Below are 14,969 nucleotides of genomic sequence, written 5' to 3'. Positions count from 1 at the left end.
CCAGATCACAAAAGCATGCCTATGCAATGCAAACATTTGTGACAACATTTAGGGGTGAATCAGACACTTCGACGGGGCATCTGCATCAAGAATACGTGTGTGCTTTTATGCCAGTCATATATGATCTGTTTGGACAAATAAGATGGTCTCTTGCCTTGCAGACGTTTCCTGTATTTTGACACACTCTTATTTTAGACTTGGGACTTGTACAAGTGTGTCTTGAGTTTTGCGGTCCCACTCCAGGGACACCTTCTTAGTTTCGCGGGTTTTCAAATATATATGACTGCATTAAATTGTAATTATGCACATCGTCATCAAGCCAAATTAACAACCAGAGGTGTTGTTGACATCTTGCATGTTTTCCAATGTGCTTTGCTGGCGATGATTGTTTTTGGCGCTTTAGCAGTCAGATGTTCTCTCAGCAGATAACACAAATAAAATGTAAGTTATTAAACATTGCCACGACAGATCAAAGATGAACTACAATCTGATAATACCATAAAACACAGAGGATTCTTGTTGATGTTTTGAAAACCAGAGATATGACCTCAGCTGGGTCATTTATATAATAGTGGAAAATTTGAAGCATTGCCTTTCCTTCTTTGATTTGGGCCACATTCTTGGTTTTACAAATATTTACATAACCCACTGCATATTGTTATATCATACTAAATGTTCTTATCAGTCACTTAGTTTGGCATCAGATACAGGCCTGTTGAGATGCTGTTGAGGCATGTTGGGCATTAAATAGTAATGGATCAATCTACCGACTTTCCCTGAACAAGATACGGGAAGTGCTTTCTGTATTTTCTAATTGGTGTATTTGTTAATTTGGAAAGTGTAAGATTGGAATGTTGTGTGACCCGAGTGATGGTGATAACATATGAGCCTTAATTAAGGGATGGAAGTAAATTGTGACCCTAAATACACAATAATTATGAAAAATGGAAGACATTTATCATCGACAGGAAGATAGCTCTTTTAGTTCCATGTGTCAAATTTGTTTGTGTCATGGAATCAGACATACACCAGATGCTATTCCTTAACACATAGAGAACACAATTCAACTTAGAATATGAAACGACACAGAAATGTCAGACATTTGTATGGCATGCATGGGAGAAAACGCGGGAACTGATCACGCAAGCTGTGGTAAGCAGCCTGCGTGATCCTCCTGCGTCTCACCCTGTTTTTTCCCATGCTGGTTGGTTTTATTAGATCTTCTGGAATAGGCGGGTCACATTTCTCATTGGTCAGCTTCACATCAAGGCACTTGGTATTTTTCCGTAGAGATTGAGCCTTGGGTAAACATTCTTTGGCCCATCTTTACGACCCCTTCACAAATGCAGTTTGTCACACACCCGTTCTTCTCTTAGACTAATGATGCAGATAAAATATCACTATTATGCAGATAAAATACATCACAGAAATATACTCATATATTCACATTTTATCACAGTTTGTAATTTATTACATATTTTGAAAGAAGTAAAAAAAACAAGGAATTTGCGCTGGTAATGAGCTCAACAAATATCTTGTCCTCATTATCTTGCCTGTTTGCCTGTTAAAGTCCTAAAAATACTTGTCCTCCCTCATCTTCTAACTCACACATGGAAACAATAAAGTCGAACTGTTATAGAAGAATGTCTTCCGGTGACATTCTTTATCTTTTTTTTTTTTTTTTAAATCAAATCGCTGCGGTCCATCAATGCAGGCGGCAAAAAATATCAACCTTTAAAGTAAACCTTATGTGTCTGTTGTTGCATAACGGATCAGAGAAGGGACCCTTAAGTGTTAGTGACAGCGGCGAGGCAGTACCACAGTAAACTGGCTTTTATTAGAGCCCAGTGCACTATTGGGCTCCAGTTTAGTGAAGGACATTCACTGTTGCAATACTTGCTGACATAACAAAAGCCTATGCTATGACTAATGAAATTTGGATTGTAAAGTTTAAGCTTTCTTGACGAAGGCTTAGACTTGTGGTAGCACAAGGGATGAATCAAACCTGCTTTTTCAGTTCCGATACTGATACTCGAGTAGATGCTGAGACCCGATATCAACCAAAACCAAGTCATTTTCTTAAAACTAAATGTGCAATTCATCGAAACTGTTCTTGAAATGTTTCTCTCTTTCCGTTCTTTCTTTCGTCCAAAGACATTGTTTGTTTGTCATTGATATGAAGTAAAATATTTGAAATGACTTTGAGCTCCATTAATGTCTGATAAAAGCATAATGATTAAAAATAATACCAATCGAACTTAAGTTTTAAGTTTATCTAAGTGTAATCACATTTTGTGCCATGTCCTCTTCACATTAATGTGATAAGATAAAGTTTGATTTTTATTTATTTACTACTTTTATAGACGTCACAAAACATCACGTCAGTTGATATTACATTCTTAATACACACATTTGTTGTAATAGAATTGCTGTTCCACTGCTGACCTCATCTGGAGAGTCCCCGTTTGGCCCTGGACCCTTCACACTTCACTTTCCCTCATTGTGCTGTCTTCCTGCCGTGTGGCTCCCTCCAAACAAATGCAGACATCGAATAGAACTACAATGTCTAGTGCACAATCTGCACATTATGCAGTGAGACTTTCCTGAACACATTGTAAAATCTGTCATTTTCACGTAGCAACTCAACTTTAGCTAAACCTCCTTCTCTTTATCTCTGTCCTTACTTGCATGTTTTATGTTAATCTGACATTTCACTGTAAATAATAGCTTTGGATAGTGTTCAGTGCCGACAAGACATTTTATCTTGAAAGTTTAGATAGATCAGATGCTATACGGTAAATGCGGCATTAAGCTCAGTTGTGGCACAGGAGCAAGACTAATGACATTTCCTGGGTGATTGTAAATGTTTTAGCCCTGATTAAAATGTTGTGAATGTGCTCCCTGTCATGTATCCTCCTCTAGTTCTCTAAATCTAATCAAAAAACAAAACATTTTTTAGAAAAGTGATTCAGCACTTCAGCTTTTCCCTGAGTCATGTTAATCTAGCCCGCTCCGGCTTTGGTCTCGTCATGCTTTGAGAATGTAGCTACTCCGTCCTGACCAAGCGTTGCCCCAGAGGGGATTTCCTTCAACTCTTCGAGGGATGTCACGATATCAAATGTTTGTTTTATGATTGAGATAAGAAACATCATGATTTTACTATTATTTATAGTTGACACGATAACTAAACGACAGAGAAAATAATTTGCTTTTTTTATTTTAGCATCATCAATCAGGTTATTGTTCCTTAAAGGTGGTATGGACGATTTTTTTCAGCAAATTTTGTATCATATTTCCTCGTGGCGTGGATAAATCATTTGTCCTGCCACGTATCAATCATAAAACGCACCTACCGCTCACCTGCAGCCGCGTCAGGCTCGTTTCCGCGTGCCTAAGCGCATGGATCTATCATAATATAGTTCCCTCAGTGTACGGGGCAAAATGAAGACGGAGAAAGACAGTTCGAGCTGACGCAGAGGTGGACAGAAATCTACGGGAGATGAGCGATGCGATGCGCTCCGTTGCTCTAATAAACAAACGCACGTGTGTGTTGTATCAGTCCGCACGGGGGAGTGCGCATGCGCACTTCCGCCTGCGTTCTCAAATCGCCGAAAAATCTTCCATACCGCCTTTAATATGTTGTTAAATCAAACATAATAAAATAATAAAGTCATGTCATTTTGTCATAGAACAGTTAAAACAGCACATTTGTCTACTTTTGTGAGTATATATTCAAGTTAAATTATTACAATTTAATATATAGTTTGTCCTTAGAATTATCTACTAGAATAATCTCAAACGATTTAACCAAATAATACTTAAAATGCATGCCTAGAAATGCTGTTTTATTGGGATGGTCGGCACTAGTTCATATAGGGAATCGGGACGGAAGTTACAGAATCCAATATGGCGGCTCTCGTGGCGGCCCAAATCACTATCTTAAAAGACAATAATTATATGGTGGCCCTCGATACGCTTCAGACACTGGGTTAGGTTTAGGGTACACTTTGGATTTGGACCCAAGAGAGAAAATTATTGCCTGAGCTGTATCAGCGGGGCCGGTCTCGGTCGCCGCCATGTTAGCGCTCCGCGTTAAAAAGCTCTGCTTTATTTTGTAAAAGCGCTGTAAATAACGCCACGATACGCTGCTCCTAAGTGGCGGGGTGTGATCATATTGGCTTTCCATAATCCTTTGGGTAGCGCCGCTGCGCGCGCCACGGTGGCCGTCCCTGCTCTCGAAAATGCCCGTCCATATTTTAAAATACCCCGTCCAAAATACGGGAAGATGGCCTTCTATCTAAAAGCCTGCCAGTAGGAGTGCGTCTTGACTTTGTTACCACTCTAACAGTATTATGTGGTAGACGGGAAGATAACTGTATTAATAAAATTGTCTTAATTATTTTAGAACAAGCAAGACTGAAATCAAACGTGTAAGTTCAGTAGTTAAGAAATCAGTATCAGTAGTAGCAAAAAAATTACAATTTTCTTTTCTGTTAAGTAGAGTTGCCCCGATCAGGATATTTGAGGCCGATCACGTATACCGGTCACATTTTTCTAATAGTAATCCCCCAGTTCATAGGATCAACTGAGCTTTCTTGGCAATTTTAGGCACTAATGTGGTTCTGCTTATCAATTTTACTGTGTGAATTTAAAAAATACTTGTGCCGTTCATGTCCGCGTCATACAGCGGTGCATCTGGTGCGGCGCGCAGCCAAACAGAGTGGATACAAGAGCAGGTTTACGTGCAGAAGAGAGCGTAGAGGACGACTATAGTGTTTGTGTTTTTGCCACTTTCAAGCGCGACTTTGACAAAACCATGATGTGCTTTTCCATTTGGTAACTACTGCTTCAAAAAGCACATTTTCTCAGCAAAATAAGACACGACAACATTCACAGGCCCATGGCTGGATACTTTAAAGGCACACATTAAATTATTGCTTTTTAATGAGTAAATCACTGGTGTCTGTGTAGCCATAAAAGAGCGCATCTGAGCGTGCGTCACTTCATACGACTAATGGACGCCACATTTGGCTCTGAACCTCTGTTATGTTTGAACTAAAAGACTAGCGGGTGAGCTCGTAGTTCTGTACACGTGATCAGCGGCCGATCGATCGGAGCACCTCTACTGTTAAGAACTAAAACTATAAAGCTTAATCAAAATGTAACGGGTAGATTCATGGTATGTGCTGCCCGGTGGCCTAGTGGTTAAGTCAGTAGCCCATACGCCAGGCTCCACATGCAGCCGGCCGCAGCGTTGAGTTTGAGTCTCTGCTTTATGCATGTCCTCCCATCATTCATCCTCTTTTTTCCAAAGGATTTTTTGGCCCGTAGGCTTTATTAGACAGGACAGCTTAGCGCGAAATGCAGATGACCGAGAAGGGAGGAGATGCAGTAAATTGCCAGAGTCAAGATTCAAACTCACGGCACTGCGGCCGCTTTGCTCATGGAGACTGGCAAATGTGCTGCTGCTGCCTTAACCACTCAACCACCGGGTAGCACTCTCATGCCCATTTCAAGAATAAACGGTTTAATAAAGCCTTTGGGCCAAGATTGAAGTTTTTAGATTTCAAGGCCAATGGGTTATTGTTTTGTACTAGTTGATCAGTTGCTGTGCACAAACTAACCCTTAAAGGCGCAATGGACGATTTTTTGGCGATTTGAGAACGCAGGCGGAAGTGCGCATGCGCACTCCCCCGTTTATTAGCGCGACGGATTGCATCGCATCGCTCGTCACCCGTAGATTTCCGTCTTTTTCTGAGACAGCTCGAACAGTCTTTCTCCGTCTTCATTTTGTCCTGTACACTGAGGGAACTATATTATGATAGATCAATGCGCTTAGACACGCGGAAACGTGCGGCTCATGGGGACGAGCCACACGCGGCTGCAGGTGAGCGGTAGGTGCGTTTTATGATTGATACGTGGCAGGACTAATCGGCAGTCAGTCCATGCCACGAGGAAATTAGACTCGGGTTTGGGCCAAAAAAATCGTCCATTCAACCTTTAACTACTTACTAGTTTTTATTAAAAGTTGTACGGCTCCTAGACAGTCTAACTCTTTTTTTCCCCCCTTTCTTTTGAAGGATTTTTTGGGCCCGTAGGCTTTATTAGATAGGACGGCTTAGCGTGAAATGCAGATGAGAGAGAAGGGAGGACATGCTGTAGATTATCGGGAGCCGGGATTCAAACTTGCGGCCAGCTGCAAGTGGAGCCTGGCATATGCGCATTAACCGCTCGGCCACAGGGCAGCACAATCTATTTCTTTTGGATGTAATCTAACTGGTAACGGTTTAATTTTCTTAGAACCTTTTGAATTGAATTAGTGATCAAAGACCACAAAATGTCTTGATGATTCTGTTAATACTCGTTCTTCAGATATTGAGCCCCTAGCGTGGTGTTGTGACGACATCAGGTCAGGCATGAGATTGTGTATCACTGGCCATCACATGGTGAGGTTTAGCTAGAGGGCAACCCTGTACCCTGTTCTGTCATCAATGCAAAGTGTGTTGAGTCTAAGTCACTTGACTAGAAGCTAATGTTGGATTAAGTGGTGTTCATTTTCATCTTTGTGAATGTGCATAATGTTGTAGACTGTCTGCTGACCACTGCACCTGTTCTACTCGACTCCAGTTCTGTAACCGAGTGACATGCTAACAAATGTTGTCAGCCACTGCTTTTACTTCACCTGGCAACCTGCCGACTGGCCCAGGATCATTTATTCAGCTGTACAGATCAGGACGCAGACTCGCTGTACAAGTTTAGTCTGGGTTGAATTGTAAAAAAGGGAAATTTAGGCTTTTTGTGCTAGTCTGTTATATCGCTGTTATCACTGGTTTTCTTGCAGTTATCTGACTAGATGGATCGATTTCCTTGTCGAGAAGAAGGGTTTATTTAAATAGACTAATTTGAATCAGTTTTTCACTGTCCCCCTTCAAGGCAACTGCTGTTGTGATTTTTTGCCCTAGAAAAATAAATTTAATTGAATTGGATTTTAAATCAAATTCTATGTCAAATGTTAAAAAATACCAAAATATGCAAATATTTTAAGCAGCTAATAGTCTGACTCTTCATTGTTCATTTACCTCTTGTTTTTTCTAATTATGACTTAGTTTGGCGTGATAGAATCTGTGAAGTTTTTGTTACATCCCCTTTCTCTATGCCATCAATAAGCAGCAATTTACATGCGGACAGATTTTTCTGACAATCATTTTACAAAAAAAGCTGTTTTCAGATATTATTTGTGTCATTTTCATGTATTTTAGCCCATGTTTACTGTATGGTTGTAGAATTTCTTCTCCCGTTGTCACATCTGCTGCTCATGTTCAACCAGGAATTAGGAATCAAATTAGAGACATCACCAAAATGTTCAAATTGGGGGAAAATTTATTTAGTAAAACCTTAAATATGATCATGTTCACTACGTTTTAGTGATCATCGAACCTGTCTGATGCACTTGAGGATTCTGGGCCCTTGTTAAAAAGACCTGTATTGGCTGCTACTGAATGATGTCATGATTTCCCTTCATGTTCAGCATAAGTCTGAGCTCTGGCCTGGTCATGAAGTGTCTCAGCAGACTTGGCCTGCAGATAGTGGTTTAAAAGGAAGCTGTGATTAAATATAAAGGAAGTCAATTAAACCTCGTACAATTGCTCGTCCACGTGCTCGGAGCAGGTCACTCTCGAGCTTATACCCAACATATATACACAGGATGTTATATCTCCTCTGATCTCGTCTGGTATGTGCTCCCAAAGGTGCTTATCTCTTCTTCAGGACAACAATGAATGACATATTTGGAATAGTTTTGGACAGGATCACAGCTATCTGCACTTGTCCTTGGCTTGTTTCTGAGCACCCATGAGCACACACTCTGAGCGCCTTCAGCAGATTTCCTGAGTGCTATTGTATGAGCCGTAGGATGCGTTCCTTGTCCCCCTTCCTCTCTTCACTCATTCCTTTTCCTCTGCATTTGTTCTCTTCTTCCTTGATCCTATTTTTGGTCCAGCTGGTGTGCTATCAAGCCAAATAGAATAATGTTTTTCCTACATTCATCGGCTACAGTTCAAAAAAGACATAATGGAGCTTGGGCTGGCAGCAGCTCTTTTTTTTTTTAAATTGTTGTGATTTCTTTTTTTCTTTCTTCTCGCTAAAACAAGTGTATTACAATGATATTGTGAATGTAATTTTGAAGATATGCAAAATTTGAATATGGAATACATCATTTAGGGTAAACATGAACCTTTTTCACATTTGTCTGATAATTAAACCTCAAGCAATACATCTAAAAACATGTTCTAACATATTTCTGTTGCATTTACATGTCTACTTCGGGATATTCCCTAAAATATTGAGATACATTATTTTCAATTTCGCGAAGGTGTCTAATTGTCATATCTTGTGCTGTGACCTGATCATTGCAGATGATGCAACATGTGCATTGTGTTGCCTCAGTATTGTGTATCAATGACCTTGTCTTAGTTTCCACTCATGTTTTCCTGTCTGTGTTCACAGTTTTGCCAGCCGAGCGGATGGAGGCTGTCCAGAGAGAGGAAGATCCCCAGCTTTTTCACAGTTGTGTTGACGGACATTGATTCAGACAGACACTACTGCTCATGCCTTACCTTCTATGAGGCTGAAGTCAATCTGCAGGTATGAGCTCTCAACACAGCCAAGGCCATGAAAGTCACTCTGGTGCACAGTACTTAACACACATTTCCTATTCCAGTTATTCTATGCTATAGAAATGGCTTCAAAACTATCAACATCACTATCCCCTCAGTGTGATTTCTTCTGCTAAGCCTCAGTTGTACGTTAAGTCTCGTATCCATAAACTCCTACGAAGAACATGAAATTGTCTATAGTCTTGTCATTAACCTCTCCTTTCTTGGCTGGTAACATTTTATTGGGAGCAGACCAGTTTAATGCAAAGGGCAATCTAATTTCATACTGTTGTACTAGGATCTGGTTACTGATGGGCCTGTGGAACAGTGTGTCCTTTGTCTAACTAAATCACTCGTGCTAAATTCTGATATATATATTTTGGAAGTAGCACATCATCTGCCTATTCAGGGCCTTCTCTGAATAGTCAGAGTGGATATTATAGAGGTCTAAATCTCAATAGGTTCTTACCAAGTAAAACTGAGGTGAATTAATACCGGTACATAAAAACAGTCAAATCATCATGTTTTATTAAGCTTGTTGGCCCGTGGCAAATAGAGTGAGATAAAAAAGATGTTTGGTCTTGTTATTGAGCTTGAATTACTTCAAACACTTTAGACCCCATTTCATGAGTGGGGAATAAAAAGCTGAGTTGCCATACTTTTTATTACTGTGCAGTTTCAGATGCCTTCATACTGTGGGATGTGTTGATTTGTTTTTGAAAGAGACTTTCAGTGGTAAGGATTTATATTGGACGACCACATCAAAAGTAGAAATCTCCAAATGGTCCTTTTGTGACTGTGGACTATTGTTTTGTGACATTCTGTTCTATTACGGTAGAATAACATGGACTTCAATTTTTATCATTGCAAAGTTTGTATATTTAACATTTTATTTACATATATATTTTTTACACTGCAAGTTAAGTTCCTTGTGTGTGGAACTGAGAGCATCTGAAATATATCTGTGATCCCAAAAGGCTTTATAAATGAAAATATTGTAGTCAAAAGTATAGCGCTACCTGGTTGGTCTATTATTTGACCCCATCCTGTATTTCCATATACAGTCTGTGTCCACTGAAATCCTCAAATATCTATAGATGTTTATATGGTTTACCCCCACGATACCGTCACGCTCTGATCATCTGCCCCATTATAATTGAATCCGTCTTGCGTGGTGCAGACACATGTGCCAGTAAAACAAACATATTTCTGAACCAAGCTGATGAAGATGTTCGCGAAACGTGAGGCTGTTTTAACAAGCTTAACTCGCCAAATGAACGGCCCTTATCTGCTCAACGAGACTCCAGGAAGAATGTGGGCAGATGCTGGAGGAATGTATTTTGTCGATCTAACCACCTTACAATAATGGAGAATAATGGTGAAATGTGCTGCATCTGCTATCTGAGTATCGCATACTTCCCAAATACAGAAGCACTTGTGGCATGTTTTTCCTTTCTGTAGAAATATAACCATTTACGATGAGAACTCCCGATTAAGAACTGAATCCACTGTTAACATGTTTCTGTAAATGCAAATACAGGTCTTTCACAAAGTAAATTCTGCCTCTTTGTATCTTTAGTTTGAACATTGATCATATTACAAATCAAACTTAAAATACATTTATGCAATTCATATTTCAAAAATGTATACTATTAAAACAGAAAAGTATAACGATCAAGACAGACCTTGTTGACTTTTAATGCAATCAAAGCTTTGTAAATACAAACAGTTAAACAAATCAAATCAAATCAAATCAATTTATTTTTGTAAGGCCCAAAATCACAACAACAGTTGCCTCTGAGGGCCACAGGGAGAAATGAATCAACAATGTCTGTGGTGGCGATGGAGTCAGACAATGTCTGTGGTGGCGATGAAGTCAGACAATGTCTGTGGTGGCGAGGGACGATGTCCCAGGGTCCTCTGTCCTTAGACTCTCCTTCTCGGCCAGGAAAAACTACAAAAAAAAACCTCTTTGGGAAAAAAGCGTAGAAACCTGGAGGAGTTCCAGTGAAGGAGAGATCCGACTCTCACAGACGGACAGACGGACACGAGGAGACTGGAGCTGGACCCACTCTTCAGGCAGAAGAGGGACCGTCTGAGTCGAGCTGGACCCACTCTTCAGGCAGATTATTTCGTCGCTCTCACACCGAAGAATCCCTAAAAGCATGGAAAAGTTGCCTGCTGTCCTATAAGCAGGCTCTGCGTAAGGCCCAAACCAGATATTATTCAAATCTAATAGAAGTCAACAAAAGTAACACTAAATTCCTTTTCAGCACTGTAGCTAGGCTAACAAACTGTCACAGTGCAGTAGAGCCCTCAATCCCAGCTACACTTAGCTCTGATGATTTCCTCCTATTTTTTAATAATAAAATAAAAACAATCAGAGATAAATTAGATGAAATTACCCCCGCTATTAGCCCTGAACTAGCCCAAGCTGTAAATCTAACGTCCCATATAAATCCACCTGTAAACCTAGAAAGGTTCACAGCTGTTGATCAAGCAGAGATAACTTCAGCCATTATGTCCTCTAAAAGCTCAACTTGTGTCCTAGACCCCATTCCAAGCAGACTCCTCAAAGACATTCTTCCCCTAATTATAGACTCTATTCTTAATATAATAAATACTTCACTCGAAAGTGGCTATGTTCCACAGTCCTTCAAACATGCAGTCATTAAACCTCTTCTGAAAAAGCCTAATCTAGATCCCGACCTATTGGTAAACTACAGACCTATTTCAAATCTTCCCTTCGTCTCTAAAATCCTTGAAAAAGTTGTAGTAAAACAGCTTTGTCGCCACCTGCAGGACAATAACTTATTTGAAGTTTTCCAGTCAGGGTTCAGAGCCCACCACAGCACTGAAACTGCACTAGTTAAAGTCACAAATGATTTGTTATTAGCCGCTGACGATGGACTGGTCTCAATCCTGGTTCTGTTGGACCTCAGCGCAGCGTTTGACACCATCGACCACAACATTCTACTGCAGAGGTTAGAATGTGATGTAGGTGTTGGAGGAACAGCCCTCAGCTGGTTTAAATCCTATCTATCTGATAGGTTCCAATTTGTTAATGTAAACCAGAGCTCCTCACCAAGCTCTAAAGTAATTTACGGTGTGCCACAGGGTTCGGTACTCGGTCCAATTCTGTTTACTCTTTATATGCTGCCATTAGGCAACATTATCAGAAAGCATGACATTAACTTCCACTGCTATGCAGACGACACTCAGCTGTATTTATCAATGAAACCTGATCAGAGCGATCAAGTAGACAGACTTAGTACTTGTGTGAAGGAGATAAAAACCTGGATGACACTAAACTACCTGCTTCTTAACCCTGAAAAAACCGAGGTCATTGTGCTTGGCCCTAAGCATCTACGAGACGCTCTATCTGAGCAGATAGTCACACTGGACAATGTCAGTGTAGCCTCCAGTTCTACTGTAAGAAACCTTGGAGTCTTATTTGACCAGGAGCTCTCATTTAAAGCTCATATAAATCAAGCTTGTAAAACAGCCTATTTCCATTTGCGCAACATCGCCAAAATCAGAAGAATCCTGCCTAAAAGTGATGCCGAAAAACTTATCCATGCATTTGTAACGACTAGATTAGACTACTGTAACTCCCTGCTTGCAGCGTGTCCTAAAAGCTCCATAAAAAGCTTTCAACTGGTTCAAAATGCAGCAGCAAGATTACTAACAGGAACAAAAAGAAGAGAGCACATTACGCCAGTGCTGAAGTCTCTTCACTGGCTCCCCGTCGAGTCCAGAATCAAATTCAAAATTCTACTCTTGACCTACAAAGCCATAAATGACATGGCCCCATCCTACCTCAAAGATGCTATAGAACCATATCATCCAAACAGAGCTCTTCGCTCTCAGAATGCTGGCCTTCTGGTGGTGCCAAGAGTCTCTAAAAGTACTGTAGGAGGTAGAGCGTTTAGCTACCAAGCTCCTGTGTTATGGAATCAGCTCCCGACCCATGTTAAATATGCTGACACAGTCTCTTCATTTAAGTCCAGGCTTAAAACGTTCCTCTTCGAAATCGCTTATGGTCAGAGTAGTTAGGAACAGAAAGATAAACCCACAGCTTCAGCTACGCTGCCCTAGGAGTAACTGTGCTGGGGGAAGTATGACAGCTTGAGCACTATCCTCTTCTTCTTCTGACTACTTATGCTATCAAACAATATTTATTTTTTGATTCCACTTGCAAACTGTTCACCGCCTTCTTTTCTTTCTCTCACTCCTGAGGACCTGTGGACCCAGAGTGGACAAAGAGTACATTACGTCCGAGTCATCCATAATGTTGCAACTAATCTAATATGAACACACATATGAACATATAAACATGGCTATGCACATAACACATTGACTTCAGGCTTATAAATCTGTGGCCAAGTTTTACCTCCATAAACCTCCTCATTCTCTGACACTTTGTGAACTCTTCAACTCAAACTAGATATATAAAAAAATAAATATATATATATATATATATATATATATATATATATATATATATATATATATATATATATATATATATATATATATATATATATTTATTTTTTTTACATGTTTTTAGGGATCAAAGAGTATTGAAGCCGAGGGAGATGAAGAGGAGGATGAAGTGGAAGAAGATGGTTTGATCCAGCCGGCCGAAGTTTTTGCACCAAAAAGTCTTATCCTCGTGTCCCGGCTAGATTTTCCAGAAATATTTCGGGTAATTGCAACATTCACAAGTACAATCATTATCGGTTTCTTACTTATCAGAACTCTAAATTTGGTTTAAGAGATAATAAACACAATCTAATGTTTACGATTGCAGTCTAGAATTTATGTTGAAGATTTGTGTTTAATAAAGTTTTAATTTTTTTTCATCTCCAGGGATGTCTGGGTCTGATTTACACTGTGTACATCGACAGCTTGAGTTTCCCTTTGGCGGGACTAGTGGCCAATCTCTTCACATTCCAGGTCCCCATTGCTGGAGGATCACAGGTAAACTATTATGATGCGTTCAGGCCAATCTATGTTTCCTGTGGTGCGATTCAGCTACAGTAGTCCTTCGCACAAAGCTTTGGAGAGGTGTCCACTGCTCCTGACAGGTCAGCGGCATTGAAGCATGGGTCAAATGCAGAAGAAAGATTTCCCTATAGGGACAATAAAGTGTATCTCAACCATAACCTCATCAATGCCCTGGCTGACTTGGAAAAGCTGAACACTTGCGAAATTCATGGCACGTCAACCAATCAGGAGCTTCCTCCATAGTAGCAGTCTTTCCTCTGATTGGCATTGCACAAAGCAGCGGAACACGATTGGTCAAACTCATGTCCTGAGCATCAAAGACGAGTGTCTCCAGTGTCTGCCCTCCAAAGCAGCAGCGTCAAACTAGTTAACGCGGTCTGAATGTAGCATTGCTGTTTCCCTATGAGGACATTATTAGGACCGTTTATAAATGGAGGTTTGTATAGTGACAGGTCAACCCTCAGCCACAAGCAGAAATGTCTTTGTTATTCAATTCAATTAAATTTATTTTTGTAAGGCCCAAAATCACAACAACGGTTGTCTCTGAGGGCCACAGTGAGAAATGAATCAACAATGTTGATTCATACATATACATATTAATCACTCATTACTTTGCCTGCATGAAATAATATTGATGATTGCTCTTAGATTACTCTAAAAATGTCTGGATAGTTGTGATGAAGAATTACAGGTTCATTATTTTTGGTTCATTCTCTACCACAACTTAAATGGGGAAGGGTTAGGATGGGGTCTGTGAATAAAGGCTGTAAAGGAGACACATTTGTTAAACTGACACGTAGTTAATGATACAGGTATGTGTGGAATGGAAAGTAGGTTTCCTTGCTTTTGCTTACACATAAAATTGTTCGGGATAAGTTTTTAACAAAATAACAAAACTAATAATCTTATAAAATAAAATAAGTCTTTAAAATTTATATTTTATTTTATTAAAATCACAGGGTATTGCAATGTTTAAAATAAAGTGTTTGTATGAAATTATACATTTTATAAATGTAATTGCTTTTGTTTAAGACTTCTTACACACTTAAAGGAAGCAGGCCATTAATTTGAATGTCAGGTGTAAAGCTCTAGCCGTCAATGTGAAAGTTACAAAATAAACTTGCCCATGACCTTTGTTTATTGTGTTTTTGCAGAAGTTGTTCAGCCTCGGTGCAGGAGACCGGCAGCTCATCCAGACGCCTCTCAATGATACTTTGCCTGTTACAGGAAAAAGTGTTGCTATGCTTTTCCAGCAGCTTGGTGTGTTTACTTTATTTTTTACATAATCATAGCTAGAATATTGTC

At 39.9% G+C, this 14,969-nt stretch overlaps 1 protein-coding gene across 2 annotated transcripts in view; it reads left to right on the top strand.

Annotated features, from left to right (window-relative positions):
* The window catches only part of sbf2 (SET binding factor 2), a 78,461-nt gene that overhangs the window by 26,721 nt on the left and 36,771 nt on the right, over positions 1-14,969 (top strand). For both annotated transcript variants that reach the window (XM_072464670.1, XM_072464669.1), the window contains exons 3-6: positions 8,506-8,643; positions 13,225-13,362; positions 13,527-13,637; positions 14,819-14,924. In XM_072464670.1, coding sequence (XP_072320771.1) covers positions 8,506-8,643; positions 13,225-13,362; positions 13,527-13,637; positions 14,819-14,924 — 493 coding nt within the window. The remainder of the gene's footprint in view (positions 1-8,505; positions 8,644-13,224; positions 13,363-13,526; positions 13,638-14,818; positions 14,925-14,969) is intronic.

Source organism: Eucyclogobius newberryi, unplaced genomic scaffold (genome assembly GCF_026437365.1).
Source record: "Eucyclogobius newberryi isolate DKJ021-1_F unplaced genomic scaffold, fEucNew1.0.hap1 SCAF_5, whole genome shotgun sequence".
NCBI classification, from domain to species: Eukaryota; Metazoa; Chordata; class Actinopteri; order Gobiiformes; family Gobiidae; genus Eucyclogobius; species Eucyclogobius newberryi.
This window is presented reverse-complemented; position numbering and strand designations above follow the sequence as displayed.